A 16,964-nucleotide genomic window follows, 5' to 3' on the forward strand; every position below is an offset into this window, starting at 1 on the left:
CCAGTGGACGTAGGTATTATGTTTTAGGATGCTAATTAGCCCAAAACACGAAGTACATAGGAGTCTGATGGGAATGTCATTAGCTTAGCAGGTATTTGTTTACACACAAGTATTGGACACATTTACAGTTTGACCTCATGAATAGCACTGTATTTAAAAAACAATGATCACAGTTATTACAATTCATCCTGAGGGGAACATGAATATGTGTTTGAAATTTCACTGCAATCCACCCAAAAATTGCCAACCCTCATAGTGGCCCTAGATGAAAAGTCAATGTATCAACAAAGTTATTTGGATTCACTCTGCATGCCGTGATTGGCAGAGTATTTTGTGGGGATCCATCTGTTAGATATTTCACAGGATAAGTGAAACCATGGGAATGTAGCATTTAAATCTCAGCTCGCCTCAATGAGACCCACTGCCAACAGGCCAAGGTTGGAAACTTAACACTGTATGATAGTCCAGCTTTTTCTTTCTGACAGCCAGGACAAGTTGGAATAGGCCTCTCTCTGCAGACTGACAGGTTTGGATTGTGGATATGTTTTTTCCACAAACACACAGGCGGATAGGTCTTTTGTACGGACAAAAGAGCCAAGAGTTTTCCCCTGCAAAATGTGAAGTATGTGATGAATTGAAACAAAAGCTCACTTTGAAAGTTGATGAGTATATAAAAGTAGTACTGCATCACAAGATGGGCCGGATGGTAATGACGCTAACGGCAACAGCATGACTCACATCTTATCTCATTTGGTCTTTTGCTTGTTAATATCCTTTTATTGAAACGCACCTATTAGCTCTATCCATGTCAGACTCCCGAGGCCTGGAAAAGAAGTCTCTCTCTTTTAGCTTCATGTCGCCAGTCTAGCCAAGGCCATTATCTCTTCCAAAATGTCAATATTGCCGATTTTATGAATCTGATTAGCCTATAAAACGCCAGAGGGTTTTGAGATCCCAGCGGACTTCCGTGAACCTGTGGTAACATCATTGTCTGGCCCTTCCTGGCAGAGATCTGACATCACTTTAGCCAGATGGCAGGTGAAAGGGCTTCTGGGAATTAGTGTTTTTCTCCCTGTGAGCCTTGTTTTCCATTTCCTGACAGCGCAAACTAAAGTGAGAGCTCAGCAAGTGCACACGACTGTGCTGTGAGTTGATCATTTCCATAATGTACCTGGTCCACGAAAATTCAGAATGACACCAAACCAGCTTAGAGGTTTTTATAGATGACTGCATATCGTGCAACATTGCATCAGGCCTCCATCAAAATCCCATTCCGCAGATAATGCTGGGAAAATGGGATTTTGGACAGCTAAAAATAAACAAGGCAGTCTATGGGTAGGATGTGGGAATTGGGTTAATTCGGCATTGAAAAATGGTGATTGTTTGAAATGTGATTACTGTTATTAAAATACACAGACATGGGAAAGAGAGTTAGGCTAGGGGGGATTCTAGCTCTGTTCCAAACCTGCCAATCATCTGTGAGGAGCAGCAGTGGGGGGGGGTCAGAGGTCAGTTATGACCTGAGGTAATAGGGAAGTCTAGCACCAGTGGGAGGTAGCGTGCTTGTATGCATGTGTGTGTTAGCCTACAGCAGGGATACAACATCTGGAACCACTGAGCAGTCTGGTCGCTGCTGCCAGGGTCACCGCAGTGGGAGTTCAACTCCCCCCTCAGCCCTTCTCCTTGTTACTCCCCACTGTCCACCTCCCCGCTCCTACAATGCCAGCACCCATCGCTCCCATGCAGCACCATGACTGAGTCTTGTTAGCTGTGGACAGATGGGCATTCACATGGAACCATTCTCTGAGACAGGAAAGGCCCTGTGAAAGGCTCTGTTGTGTGGAAGTGGTCCCAGGGAGAGGAACGGCATGCAGGGAGAGGAAGGGGCTGGAAGGAGGAAGAGGAGGTCCGACTGTTTCCCTCCCACCTCCTCTTGTTAGAGGACTTAAGGGATAAAATCAGTGCACTCACCTCACCCTTTTAATGGCTCATGGAAAGCCATATATTTAAATATTACTGCTTGGTTTCTCACTACTGAGGAAGACATTCCCTGTTACTTAGGAGAAGAAAATACATTTTAGAATTGTGAAGAGGAGAGGCCTCTTCCTCACGTCTGGACTAATCAATATCTGACATTAAACTTTAAAGGTGGAATGCTGCTGCTGTAAGCCTCTCTGAATCCCTGGCGGAATATTACAGTTTTACTGTTTTTTGTTTTTTACCCCCATCTCTTTATCCTGTGTTGCCTCCTTACTGTACATTTCTTATGCACTCAATACCATCAAGTGTCTCTTTTTTTTTTCTTTTACTTCTACCTACATTTAGTCCTCGTAAAGAAACCTATTTAATTTGTAAGTTAGCATCTTTGTCTGAATTCCCAAGCAAGTATTATGAGATGATGTAAAAACAACACGAAAACTGAATGTGATTACATCAGCAGAACCGGAACAAATATTGTATATTTCCTGAGCATAAATTAAGAAAATAAAACAAAGTTAGAAAGAATCATTTAATAAGAACAGATTATTATTGGACAATTTGACATACTTATTTTTGCACTAGCTTGAGTTATAAAATTAATTGGAAACATTTTTACAGACATAGCAAACCATTCAAAAACCAGTTTTGACTGCTTAAGAATAAAGTATTTCTTAGGCTGATCATCTGAAACATAGTTATTTTTGACTCCTTTAAATGTATTACCGTCACAATTTGAGTGTGTAAAATCTTTCGTCTCTGTGTGGAAATTACATGGAATTTTGGTATTTCTTAGCATAATGTTTAATTTGTCAGATGATTCATAAATTAAAAAAACACTTATATCAAACATTTTCTCTTCAATGTGCTTATCACAGAATACAGGCCAAGATGCGGGAGCTTCGGGAAAGGCAGGCAAAGGAGAGGGAATATGCTGAGATCCAAGACGTTGTCGGCGGTACCTTCAGCTCGGATGAGGAGCACACCTACGCTGGCATCGGATCGTTCGACTCGTCGGTGGATAGCATGGAGCCTTACAGCCACCACTACCATCTCCCCCATCTCCCCCAGAGTCCCCAGAGTCCTGACCTTCCCTTGAGACTACAGGACAATGGTCAACCCCTGGAGGCTCTGTATGCCCAGGTCAACAAGCCGCGCAATGGACGCCCTGCAGCTCCAGACAGGTAGGGGATGCCCCAAAAGAAAATGCTGTACGTACGTAGTTTCTGCAAGGCTGTTAACTCAACATACACATCCACAGAACCAACAGTGTGCTTTGCAAATCACTATCTTTCTCGTTCACTCAAACAACACTAACTAGCTTTGTGCTCATGCTTTGGAACAAGTTAATTTACACCTCATCTCTAATGTATAAGCAGTGGTGCTATTGTATTTGCTCACTTTTACTTGTCATGAGTGACACGTGCTGCACAGAAAAACAATGAATTTCACACAAGGTTTTATCGCTGCCTCGCCCCACAGGGCATTGTCTCGTGCAAGCGGGCAGAATCCACAGGCAAGGTAAAACAACAGCAGAAGCCTATCAGTCATTCTCCATGTGCTAGAATTTAATATCAGGCAGTTCTTTTTTTATTTTTTCATTATCCTTGGATCACAGGTAATCCTCCCCAGCCTCTCACACCTCTTGCAGAGAGTCACATTGCATGGGACTTAAGCTTGTTTGTCGCTGGGGGGTTGTATCGTTCATAACCTCCATGTCAACACAAATATTTGATATGATGACAACGGAATGCAGAGCTTTAGTTTCATATTACTGTGGTTGATAGCCTATTCCACAAAAAGGCCCGTGTAAAGTTACGACATGTGTTTTTATTGATGTATTTCTTCTCTTTTCTCCAGTAAATGGGCTACATCTTTACAACTTATTGTTCTCTTCACAAAGCCTACCTTACAATGTTCAACAGTCCACTGCACCTACAAGAAATATCAATTATAGAGAATTGTAAAATGATTGAATCTCTTATCAACTATAATTATTCACTTCAACTTCTCATTTTATTTCACTTAAATCGTCATTTATCTATAGCATAAGCAAAATCCAAGCTTTTAAAGATGAAAACATATTTTGCTGAGTTGCTGTTGTTATGAGGGCCACAGGTTTCCTGTAGGTCATATCCAGTGGTGACAAGTCAAGAGATTTTAATCCCCATGGTCCCGGAGAACCTTTCAGGGTGTTATTAATGGATCGGATAATACCCACCTCCTGTGATTGACAGCTGACACACTTGGGGGGGCTTGTGACCTTTCACTGCTGGGGTGGGGTGCATATGTTACCAAACTGTGTGACAAAGACAGTGCTCCTCTGTGTGAGTGTGTGTATGTTTTTTAAGAGGATTTAGAGTCTCCATCCTGTAACCTCCCCCCCCCCCATGACAATCAGAGTAGATATGACAAGGTTATCTGGCCCCTCTGATAGCCGGCTAAATCCATGTGCCAATACATCCGGGGCTTAGTGAAGGCCACTGATCCATATGTCTAAAGTGAAGGTTACCTCCACATGTTTCCTGTGGATAGCCTTGTCGTGTCATAACAGCGATCGACTGTAAACTCTCCCACTTCCCAAGCAGAACTCAATGAGAAGCCTGGAATCTAGTTGCGAAAAAAAGAAGGCAAGACAATGAGCTTGACGTGTGTTTGAGCTGAGTGTATTCAGATCACAAGACTCTGAGATGTTGCTCAGTGATAGACATGACGCTATTGATCCTCAATAAACTCTGTGCGGGGATACAGTATAAAAGCCTTAACACAAGACAACCCTGTGAGTGATTAGTCAATTAGTGATTGATAAATAAACAAAAGTTACGCAAAGAACCTCCGGGGTCTGATTGCAAACAGATGCTATATTACTTAGATATAGTTTTCAAATAGTTGTATAGTTTCATTCAGATTTAGTTAAATCTCCTCTGACCGTCTGGAAGCTGTTCCATATTCCTGTTGTTTTTTCATCTTGCTAATTGTTTTATCTTTTTAGTTGGAAAAACGAATACACGTCTCTGAAATTCATCGGTTTCAAAAAACACAAAACACAACAAGAAGCTCTTATCTTCTCTGCTCTCTGTTTCTTGGAAATAGTGAATTTTCACCTTCACAGGTTTCTTTCTGCATAAAAAGCTTACAGTTGCTTGTTAATTATAAACACAAGCTTATATTTAGTGTGGAGCCTGAGCTTTAAGTGTTGATAGCGCAGTACGGAGTTTTATTTGCAGCGACAGGATTAGCTTTTGCAAGTGTTGCGATTTGATTTGAAATATGCGCCAAATGTTCAACACTGCATTTTTGCTTTGCACTTCTCACTCTGCTTTGCATATCTTGTGTATGCCAGCCCGGCTGTACTGCCTGTAATATTTGTCTTGCTGCCTTTTTTGAGATATAATAATAATAATATGCACTAGTTCTTATTTAGCTCAGAGGCTTTCTATTTACGATTTGCAAAAAGGAGCTTGAAATGCATTCAGATTCAAGATTCCTGTGACTTGCCTACCATACCAAACATAAACAATCATTTGCATTTCTAAATTAAACTTAATGGAACTTTCATTGTCAAATATAATGTGCCAACACAAGAGAATTTGCATTCATTTCAGAGTGTACCATTTAGCTTATTAAGACAGCAAAATTGGATGGAGAACTTTTGTTTTGCCATTTAGAGCTCCAGTATGACTTACAATGTCTTTACTTTCTAATCCTGCTACTGCTACTTAACCTAATACTGCAGTACTTCCTGTTTTAAGATCAGGAAAAGGGAAGTGGATGGTGTTATTTGTAGGGAAAGCTGCTCATTCCTGGCTGTCAGTCAGTCTTCAGTATGAAAGACAAGAATGAGTTGTGTTCAACCCTGACCTGGATACTGTTACCACCATCTGAGGTCGGCCCAGGAGAAACACACTGTGATCAAAGGGGCAGATTAAGGATCCCGTCGAAAAGAGATATGTATTTCTAGTAGAGACATATCCCATGATCAGACATCGGACAGCAAGCCAGCAGCTCAGTAACACACCTGAGTAAACTGCACCACAACATGCAAACATAAATTAATTAATTTACAAATCACACTGCCTAGCGCCTATTTTTTAATTGCCAACCCTATACTGTCTATAATGGAAACAGGCAACAGTGTGAAGCAATAAACAATTTTAACCAAGCAAGAAACTTCCAAAAGGAGTTTAGGAATAGATTACAGTGAAGTTGTTGTTATATATTTTACAAAAACATGCTGTACATAATAACTAACTAAATAAAGTACTCTGTTGTAGCTGCCACATCTCCTACAGCATAGTAAATATTATATTGGGATATTAGCACGGTGGAAGCCATGTCCTGATAATCATATGCTACACAAACCTTACCTTGTAAAATTGGTTCCAGGGACCAAGTAAATCAAATGAAATTGAGTTGGAATTAGCGGACAGCCTTCCTTTTGAAACAGACCAACTGCTGAACAGAGGCCGTGAGTGTTGGAGGATGAATGCACTCAAACTAACTATATCAGTATCTTACATCTAAAAGCCACCTAGTCAAACATTTGCATAGTTGGAAAGACATCAAACAATGCGGGTGAACCCAGGGGTCTACGTTCTCATCAGTTTGTTTACTGTAGGAATCTGTGTGCTGTCATTACAACACAACAGTCAAATAGAAGAAGTTTTTTTAGATCTAGTCAACTAATTAGAGACACTTATGGGCCCTTTGGTTGATGTGGGTCGGTGCTCCTTTTAAAAGGAGGTGGGGTCCACATGCCTACAATTGCCAGTTACTGTACATTATAGTTTTGGATCTTCGACTCTTTTTATGCTTCATGTGTTTCTACACATGTGCTTTCAGTTTATGCCATAATAAAGGCATTCACCTTTTGACTCGCCAAAGCTTTCAAAGCTGCACTCTTGTTTATCCACTACAGTTAATAAGAAGAGGCCGCAGCTGGATAAATAGCCCGCGTATACGGCTCTCTGATAGACCTTTGGTAATGGAGCCCTAATGGGAAGGTCACTGTGACTGTAAAGCTGGAATGAGTCAGACCTGAGCCTATAAACCCTTGGAGATACAAGGACCCCTGGTTGCTGTGGGCAGTGCAGAGATCCTGCCCATTCTGCCATATCGTGTTTTACTGTTCCTCTACGGGATCGGGAGCAAAGCAAGAGCTCATTTGACAATTTATTACCAACCTCCACGTTATTAGAGCTGGCAGCACCAGTGGTGTTTTGACAATAATGTAATTGAAGGGCACCAATAGAAAGCCAGGATTTATTCATGTTCAGTTTTCTTAAAAGCTTATATAAAGCGTGTATAAATATCATTTTTCACCCTAAAACCTGAAGCGACCTGAGTTAGACGTAAACCGCTGAATAGTGTTTTCTTTTTCCATTGTTTTGTTTCACCTTATAAAAAAAAAAGTTAGACCCAGCAAAATAGAATGACCTCATTTCTTTACAGGCAGCCGCCAAGTCAACCTCTCCATCTGCCAAGGGACCGCGGGGTTTGGGTGAGTGGCGTTGGATTCTGCGTTTCAGAACGACAACCTGACAGGTGTCAGGCTCGATGGGATTTGTGGGAAGCGAGCGTTAAACAAAGCATCACCTTTGAAACCGCAATTTGATTGACTGGTGCTCCCATTACCCAGACAATTTTCTAAAGCTCCTTAGAGCATGGGCGAGGAAGAGTCAGAGAGACATAGAGAGGAAGAGGTAGGGGGGGGGGGAGATATGGAGCTCATGGAGCTCAGGAGTGCAAAGCCCTTGAAGTCCTCTGCAACTCAGCCGCTCCAGAGAGGCTGGCAGGCATGCAACAGAGAGAGAAAAATAATCCAAAGAGTCCTCACCTAAAGAAACACTCACTGTGGTGTTTTTCCTCTTGCTCTCTCCACACTAAAATCCAGTCAGAACCTCCACTTTGCATGGTCTCGAAATTGGATTATGAGGTAGCTAATGCATTTTCCGCAGCCGATAAAAGGTCAGGTATTTCATCTCTGGAGAAAGTTTGTGAGGATCGCTCTCACCACCTCGCCACTCTGAGGCTCGAAGACGTCGACTCGGGAGGTAGGGAACTTTAGTCTGCGGTGAGACGCGTACTTCACCTCAGATGAAGGGTCCTTTGCAGCTGTCCACTGCTGCTCAAAACCCAACCTCCTGCTGCTCAGAGCCACAGACTCATAGAGCTGTCATCCTCCGTGTTGTTTCGATCATCATCACTAAGAACAATTAATTTAGTCTTGTTTCTTATCGACCACCATCACATTGTTTTGGATGGGAAACATTACAGTGTCATTCCAACAGAGACACATAATCATTTGGTTTTATTCTGTGCTGTATTGTTTGAATGGAACATTGGATGACTCAATTAAAGTAATGCAGATGGAGAGTGAGGTCTTCCAAACCTCAATCAGATGTTCACTGAGCCAATCTGAAGTAATCGCTTTATTTTATTGTTTGCTGTCTCTTATTTGGCATCTGTAATTAACTCTGCAATCAACAATCAGTCTCTGTGATTTTTATAGTCTATATTTTCATTTAGATGCAATCAAAATGAGATTAACAACACTTTCTGACTGCAACATCTGTAGCCTTGATTAAATCCTACCTCTCAATAATTCATTGGTAAACAAATGAATCTTTTACGACCCCTACATCTGCGTTAAGACTTTAATAACAGCTCGTAAGTCTCTAATAGCGTTTTCTTATAGTTCGCGAGGGATTGGAATTTATATTTTGCTTTAATGCGACACAAACATTAGTGGTAACTAATTACATTTTACTTACTCATTAGTATCTCTGTTATTCTTTTATTCCAGATTGTTTCTTCTTTATGTATCCAGTTCCTTCACCTCCAGTAGGCTGCCAAGCTAAACACGCTTTCCAGTTGTCACATATTCCCAGGGCCATGGCAGCATGTTTCGGCGCCGCCTTTTGTTTGTCTCTGACATCCACCAGCGTTTTTCATTACTCCCTCTGAGTGTCCTTGTGTTGGGTGTGAAATTAGTGTCACAGTGAATGTGTGGAGTAGTGCCTTCTCCTGCTCTAATTGAGAATATAAAAGAGACACCGAGGTGATGGGAAGAGTTCATCTGGGATGTTAGCTCCGTCTGAGGGAGCTGCCGATGTAACGAATGAGCCCGGGTGAATCCTCGGGTCAGCTGTGGTTACCGGCGTCTGCAGGACATCCTCCGCACCTGTTAAACCTGTGTTCTGTCCCCATGTAAACCCTGTAGATGAGTTACAAAATGAGGGCACAAGTCCAATATACAGACAAATCCTCACACTGACTTTTGCCCTTTCCTCCCAGCTTGCTCCGTGCTGTGGTGATGCAAGTGCAAGAGGCCTAATGCACCAAATGCACATCAGCCTTATCGCAGGGGTTTGACACAGATAGCAACGTGTATCTCCCAGGCAAAGCAAATGAATTATTTTTCTGGTCTGCTTTCATTTCTTTTACCCTCCCGCTTCGGAGAGGGCCCTGTGGGACGGATGTGATGAGATGGAGCACACAGAAGGCAATTTATCCTCCGTTTGTACCATTACGTTCATTTAAGAAAGCAAACAGCCTGAAAGCAGAACAGGAAAGAGAGCGCGAGGGAGGGAGAGAGAGATAGATAGACCCGCCTCGCCTTCAACTCTACCAACTCTATCAAGTGGATCAAGCTGATTAAGGTTGCACGTACAGTATGTATTTTATCAACATCGCTCAAATGGGAAGCCTGGAAGATATGCCTACAGTTCCTAATGAATTTTCACAAAAAGATGAAAGGAAAAGGGAGCGTGCCCCAGCAGACAAAATGGGGAGTGGGGAAGGGGGGAGGTTTGAATATGGCCGATGGGTGCCGAAGCTTCGTTTGTTGATCGGCACTTGAGGGCATCTCATACCAGGCAATCAGCAGCTGCAAATATACATTTAATCCCCCCTCAACTGTCCTGAAAGGCTGCCGATGCCTGACACCGTAACTGACTGTGCCACGCCGAGGAGAGATTAACAAAATAGACGAGCATTTTTTCCAAACAGCAAGTTTGTGTGAACGACATGATTTGTTTTGAAAATGTCACAATGACTAATTGGGAGAGAGCACATGGAGAACAAGCTGTTTGCAAATGTGGGACGTACTTTTCATTTTGATTGTATAACGCACACTGTGAAATGCGGTTTGTTTGTGAGAAACTCTGGTTTTCCACATGATAGATAACCCAATTTTGTCAACTAATCACGGATTCTCTCCACTAACGTAGCGTCACTCTCACACAGCCGTGCCAGAAATAGATCAGGTGAGGAATGCGGAGCGTGGGTTTGCACTATGAACCGTGGCGGCGAGCAGATGACTCCTGTTCATGCCTCCTCATTCTGCTCACGTTGCTTTCATCTGCAGTTACGCTGAATGTAAACACACACGTACGCAGAAAAGTGACCTCAGAGTGTCAGACAGTGGCGCTTACTGTTGCATTCTTTTTCCTTTCTGTACGCTGATGTTGGCTAGCCAGATTTCTGTGGCTGTTCTGTTGGCTAGCTTTCTGTGCACTGATGTTGGCTTGGCCAGGGAAGTGATTGTTCACTGTGAAATGAAAGCTGGTAGAGGCATCAGGGAGTGTTTAGGAATTCCCCTCTCACTGTAAATATAACTTGTGGAAGGAGAACAAATACTTGGAGAAATATGAAGTGAAATGCAACTATAGAGCATGGCTCAACAGACTATTAAGGTAGGAAAATACAGAACGGTGAACACAAGAAGAAAGGTGGAAAGGATTAGATCCAACATTTTGTCATCGTATCGAGTCAAAATGTTGAAAGGGTTGAAGATCCCTACCACTATAAATGGAACGAGGTCACTAAATAGTATAAACAGAAGATATTTAGTCCTAAGAGTTTAGTACTGACCAGTGGCTCCTGTCTCCTGAACAATATTTTCTAAGTGGTCACTGGGGTACAACTGTATCAAGAAGTTAGTTCCTTCTAATCGAAAGCCAGCCAGTGTGTACAGGGCATATAATTAAATGTACCTTGCCCACATCTGAGCCAGCGAGCCTGTGCACTCAACACAGAACCGCATTAGTTCTCTCTATTTTAAGAGCAGTATCCATATTCCTTTGTCAGACTACACCATTGTCGTTCCAATCCCTGTGCCTTGAACAAGCTCCCAGCGGCAAATCGGATCTCAGTAAGAGCCTTTGTAATTACAGGGAGCTGAATGGGTGAATACGTCCTAAATCCGCAAGGCCATCCAGCGACACATTCCATCTGTCTTAAGCCTCCTTCCAATATTTGAGATCGACTCGTGAGGAGGTATTGAAAATGAGCACACAACCACCTTTTTTTTACCTTTGGGTTCTGTTTCAGACAACATTTGCCATTTCCATTTCTTGAAAATGTATTGTTTCCAGTTTTGTTCTAATTTAACATGTTGATAACATTGCTCTGTGGATAGTAAACCTCAGCTGTTGCAGTGATGCATTTGACAGCTACAATATATTATGAAGAATCAGTGTCACAAATAATAAAAGTTTATAAAAATGCTAACCGCTGGGAGAAAAAATATAATCGGCAGTAGGAATTTTCAAAGTGTGTGATATAACACACTTTTCATGTTCCTGTTAAACTTACACCTCTGGCTTCACTTTGTTGGACGGCCAGGGCTTTTTCTAACTTGCATGTCAGCAGAGTGTATAAGCTGTGGTCATGCAGTGAACATGGGGCTCATTTCCTGACACAGTTAGGGTAGAATTAAACAAGAATATACCAGGGGAAGCCAGAGGGCTTCTCTATTGTTTCTATCCCCAGTAGAGGCTGTGCTGGGGCCCAGACTTGGCTGTAGTTCCCCTCTAGCAAGATGGGACAAATACTTTGTTAGGTCACCTGATCCGGACCTGGTTGAGCTCACTGTGGGACATAATAAAACCCGGTTGGGGCCACCAGACATTTAATGCCATCAGCATGCCTGTAAAAATCCTCTTAGCCCCTTGCAACACAGTAATGGCAGCACATGGCCTTGTTGGTCTGCTGTAATGGCCCCATGATGTCATCACAGATCATCATCGGACCAAAGGTCTTAGAGCCTGGTCTGTTCTCAAAGAGAAGCGGTCATATTCAAGTGAAGCACACAGATATCTCTCAGTTTCCTCTGTAATTGGTGTGGTATGTTTGTGCCAGAAGAAATTACCGGGGACGTTAATAACCAAAGGCATTTTAACTTAGTCAGCCATATTGAATTGAATCCCTGATTGGACCAAACGCTGTGTAGGTCTCTAGTAATAAGCTCTGCTTTTCCTCTCTTTCGTCCTCTCCAGGAAGGAATTGCACAGTAAATATCCAGTTTTACATTCAATCTTGTGCTAAATGTGGTTTGAAATATAAGCCATTGAGGTACAATGTCTAACTATTAGATGTCAGATGTCAATACTTTCTAGCAATCTTAAGAAGCAATTCACTTTAAACAAAATGCTGCCATTTTTCTGTCTATTTCAAATTGGATTTAAGTATTAATTTAAGTCTTCTAAATTGGGCATTTTTCAGATCTGTGCGTGCCTGTGAGAGTGTTGTATCTGTGTCATTGTCGGCCATTACCACCTAAAACACCTGTGTGACTGCAGCCTCTCTCCACGCCAACATCCTTTAGCTTCACAGCCTCGAAGGCTGATGATCTGTAAGCGTCCCGGTGAGAGACGTCTTCCCAGAAACACTTGTCTTCTCTGCCATGATTAAATATAAAGAATAATCCCCGTCCTGCAGTTATATGGCCGTCATTAAAGGCTCACGTCTGCCGGGCCGACCTGCAGTCGGTTTCACCCGAGATAATGGCCATGTTTTAGTGGTAGTCAGGGACGTCAATTAAAATCCACATTGCTTTTATGACCTTTTGTAGGAAGTTGTGGTTTATCCATTGCATGGCAGTTAGGTCTCACAAGGTGATAAAGCCTGTGATTTCAAAGCAGTTTATGGTTTTGTGTTTATGTCTGGATTACTTTATTAGTATTTGTATTGTGTTTCGAGTGTATGTGAGTGGACAACCATAACCATGTCTGAGATCAGACGTGTGCTACCACACTTTCTCCGGCGTGTGTTAAAGTCCGTCATTTATTAATAATGTATCACAACAGACTGAGAGACGATTGTGCAGGACGACTTTAATAGAGTGGCTCGTGTTGTTGTAGTAGAGTTCTGACTGGAAACGAAGAGGTTCTCGGATGATTACGCTGACTGTGGCAGAAAAAGAAAAAATACCAGAGCGAGTACGGTTACATCTGTAGAGTTACTTCCTGGTGCATTGAGGTAATATCCTTTGAAATACGTGCTTCATGTTTAATTATGGTGTTTAGGTTGCACCCCTCCACATGGAGGTCAGAGCTCAGGGTCAGCTGTAAAACAACACCTCTACACAAGTGAAGACTCTCTTCAGCAGTATGAGTAACCTCTCATAGGGTTTGAACATGGCTCATTTAGTTATCGTTGTAGTAGGAACACAATGATTTGAAGGATAACATCAGTGGTTTTGTAAGTTTTTATTCCAAACAAATTGCTTATGCTTTAAATGACTGGAGTCTGACCGATTGTGACTTGCACAAGCTTGACATGTGTTTGCTTGCTCATTGATGGCAGTTAACAGTTCATCTTTTTTTTTGTCAAAGTTTTGTTATTGTTATAATTAACTTGCACGAGCTGTTTTATAAACTCTCTTTGTTGCTGGATTTAAAGATCCAGAACCAGAACGCAATGATCATTATCTCTCAAATATGTAACCCTAACCCTAACCCTAACCCTTAGTATTATTTGTAGTAGACTTAACACAATGCCCAGTTTGAGAATATACAACAATGGCCATTCCAGGTGTCACTGTTACCACCATTTCATGTGCTGTGTCACCAATTCTAATTCTTCCCTTATTAGAATCCACAACAAGAAAACATGTATAAACTCTCGATACGGCCGTTGTCTCACTATGTGTCTACATAATCACAGTAAATCTCACCAGACATCTGTTTCGCAGCAGAACTACAGTCATGGATATAGAGAGGTGCTACAGTGTCAAAGCGTACATCACCTCAGAAGGATTCTTCATAACCATAAATCATGAACTGTGACATGCAGAGGTTAGATATTTCATCATGGGCCTAAGTACCTTAATAATTCCTAAAGCAGCTTTTTGTGCACCTTTTTTATCATAGCTGGTTGCTGTTCATGTTAGTCAGCAAGACATTCAGCTTCTGTATTATGTGCGTATAGAAATTCCTCATAGTTTTTCAGCATGTGAAAAAGCACTCTCTCTAAAGAAATATCTGTTCTTCACCGAGCAGCATGACATTTGTGAAATGAACTAAAATTGCTATTATTTAATATTATCAGTAATTCCTCTGAATTCCTCTATAATTTTCATCCCTTACGAAACTCTTTGCATTTTCTGCAAGAAGCAGAACACCATAAATTCATAGCAACCGCTCCAACCCTGGAGCAAAAGTGATTTATAAAATTGATTTAAAACGCATTGGAATGCATTTGTCTCTTGAAAATAACATGTCTCACTAAATAGGACAAGACAAAGACGTTGTGAGTATGATCAGAATATAGAAAAGGTTATGGTGGCTTCAGTAGAAAGAGAGAAAATCTGAATTTCTTTGCATTAACTGTAACGTGGAGACCTGGAATGTTCTTTTAAATCCCGTCTTTCCCCCTCATTTCATCTGTCCTCCATCACGGGGGCGTGAGGAATCTATAGTTGTTCACGTCTTCCATTGTGCTTCATTAATGCTCCTTTCGCTCAATCCACATTCATTCTTATTCATTTTCTACTTTTTTTCTGTTGCGCGCTTTCATTGCCCCCATCCATTTCCCATCTCTCTTTCTTCCCATTTCCCACCAATGCCAGGGATACTGAACGAGCCCTGGCTATCAAAGCCATAATGAGCATGTTCACTAAAGCACTGATTCATCAGAACAGAGAGAGAGAGAGAGAGAGAGAGAGAGAGAGAGAGAGAGAGAGAGAGAGAGACAGAGAGAGAGAGAGAGACAGAGAGAGAGAGACAGAGACAGAGAGAGAGAGAGAGAGAGAGACAGAGAGACAGAGAGAGAGAGACAGAGAGACAGAGAGACAGAGAGAGAGACGCACGTTGGAGTGTACCCTTGAATGGCTTTCGACTGTAAACCCCTACAGCTCCTCCTCCTCTGGCTGTATTTTTCCTAATAGCCTCTTGGGCTATTTCTGGGTCCCTTTTTAAATGGGAGGTGGGTGGGGGGTGAATGCAGTGGAGGGGTTGAAAGGGAGTATATGTGTGTGTGGAGAGGGGGTTATTTGGCCCCGCCGAGGCAGGGAATAAGTACTCGGACTCGCAGAAGGATCAGGGTTGGTGGTAGCGTGTGTGTGTGCGTGCATGTGTCGGGGCTCTCTGTTACCACTGGAGACGAGGGAAGAGATGCAAACGCACGCAGACACACACACACACACACACACACACACACACACACACACACACACACACACACACACACAAACTCCGAATGTGGAACCTCCAAAGCTGATTAGTCAAACTTGTGATTTCCAATTTCAAACCCAGGACACAAATCCCGCACTTAATATTCATGCAGAAAGTAGTCAGGGCCCCTCGCCGTTTCGGTGCTGCCGTAGGGCTGTAGGTTGGGTGGCGGGTGAGTGGGAGGGTTTGCCTTTTAATCAGCTTAGTTAAAACGATGGAGAGGAGGAAAAGGAGGAGGATGACAGGGACAGAGAAAAGAGAAAGTAGTGTTTTTTGCTACTTGATTGGACAGGTGTCTCATTGGCAAAAGCACATACACACACAAGGTGAACATATTTTCTGGGGGTGCGGAGTGACAGGATGAGCACCCCATAATCACACACCCACCCATGTGTTGTGTGATTCAATCTGCTGGCCTGGAGGTGGCAGATACAAACAGACAGCAAAATGTTGTTTTTAATGAAATAGTTTACAACATGTCTCTCGTAGCGTTTGTTATGAGTGTTTGCGAATGCTTTCAGGCCAGTGAATGCTTTTGTCAGACAGCACACACATCATAAACGGGATTAGGGCCGCATATGACATCTTTTCTATTTTAGAGAGGGCGACTTTAGCGGTGCCACTGTTTGTGTGACTCCTCCGTCTGTATCTTTTAACCTTGTAATCGGGATGGCATGCTGTGTCATCGCCAGTTCCCCGCAAAGGCAAAACAAGCTGGAAAAGAAGGAGGGATCAGTGAAAGGGAACGAGAGAGGTGAAAGAAAGGGTAGAAACAAGAAGGGAAACGGACATCAAAAGTAAGCCGGGATGTAAAAGTGGAAGGTAAATAAGCTAAAAGTTTACCCACCTCATATTTGTGGAGTAGAGCGTTTACCACTTCTGCAGCCCGGGCTGCTTTTGTTTGTCTTTTCTCTCCCTTACAGGCTTTCATTGTCACCACAGCTTAGCTACAGTAGGGATGTCATATGTTATTACTCTCAGAATAAGTTAGGCTACTCAGAAATGCTATCATTTGGCATGCCACTGGCAATATACAAGTTCAAGGAAAGTTTGTATGAAATGAAATAGTTTGGGTTGTTTACCCCTTTCATCCTCACACGTCTTCAGTGTCTTAAACGTAAGATAAGAAAAGATGAACCTTTATTAAGCCCCGTGGGGAAGCAGCGACAGCAATGAGAGTGAAACACAGAACAGGACAGGTGACACTTTACACCACATAATGATAATAGGAACAAAAAATGACAACAATAATGATTAAATAGAACACTAAGTAGCTTAACTTGCACCATTCTAGACCATTTGATCGACTTGAGCTCCAGTCTGAACAGTATATCAAAGAGGTACAATTACAGTTGATAAGCAATGGTAAAATTAAATTAAAATACTTTTATTTTTATGGCCTTAAATTGTTGACGTATTCAACTATATAAAAAAATTGCTAAAAAGTCATTAAACTCCTTGAGTCACTATGAATATTTGAATGTAGTTCAGTAACATTTTGTTAAACTACGAGTTAAATGACATGTAGTT

At 42.1% G+C, this 16,964-nt stretch overlaps 1 protein-coding gene across 1 annotated transcript in view; it reads left to right on the plus strand.

Annotated features, from left to right (window-relative positions):
- The window catches only part of LOC115025632 (partitioning defective 3 homolog), a 313,173-nt gene that overhangs the window by 238,023 nt on the left and 58,186 nt on the right, over positions 1 to 16,964 (plus strand). Inside the window, exon 23 of the mRNA XM_029458033.1 lies at positions 2,856 to 3,161. Within this exon, the coding sequence (XP_029313893.1) occupies positions 2,856 to 3,161 (306 nt within the window). The remainder of the gene's footprint in view (positions 1 to 2,855; positions 3,162 to 16,964) is intronic.

The sequence above is a fragment of the Cottoperca gobio genome, chromosome 20 (assembly GCF_900634415.1).
Source record: "Cottoperca gobio chromosome 20, fCotGob3.1, whole genome shotgun sequence".
In the NCBI taxonomy this organism is placed as follows: Eukaryota; Metazoa; Chordata; class Actinopteri; order Perciformes; family Bovichtidae; genus Cottoperca; species Cottoperca gobio.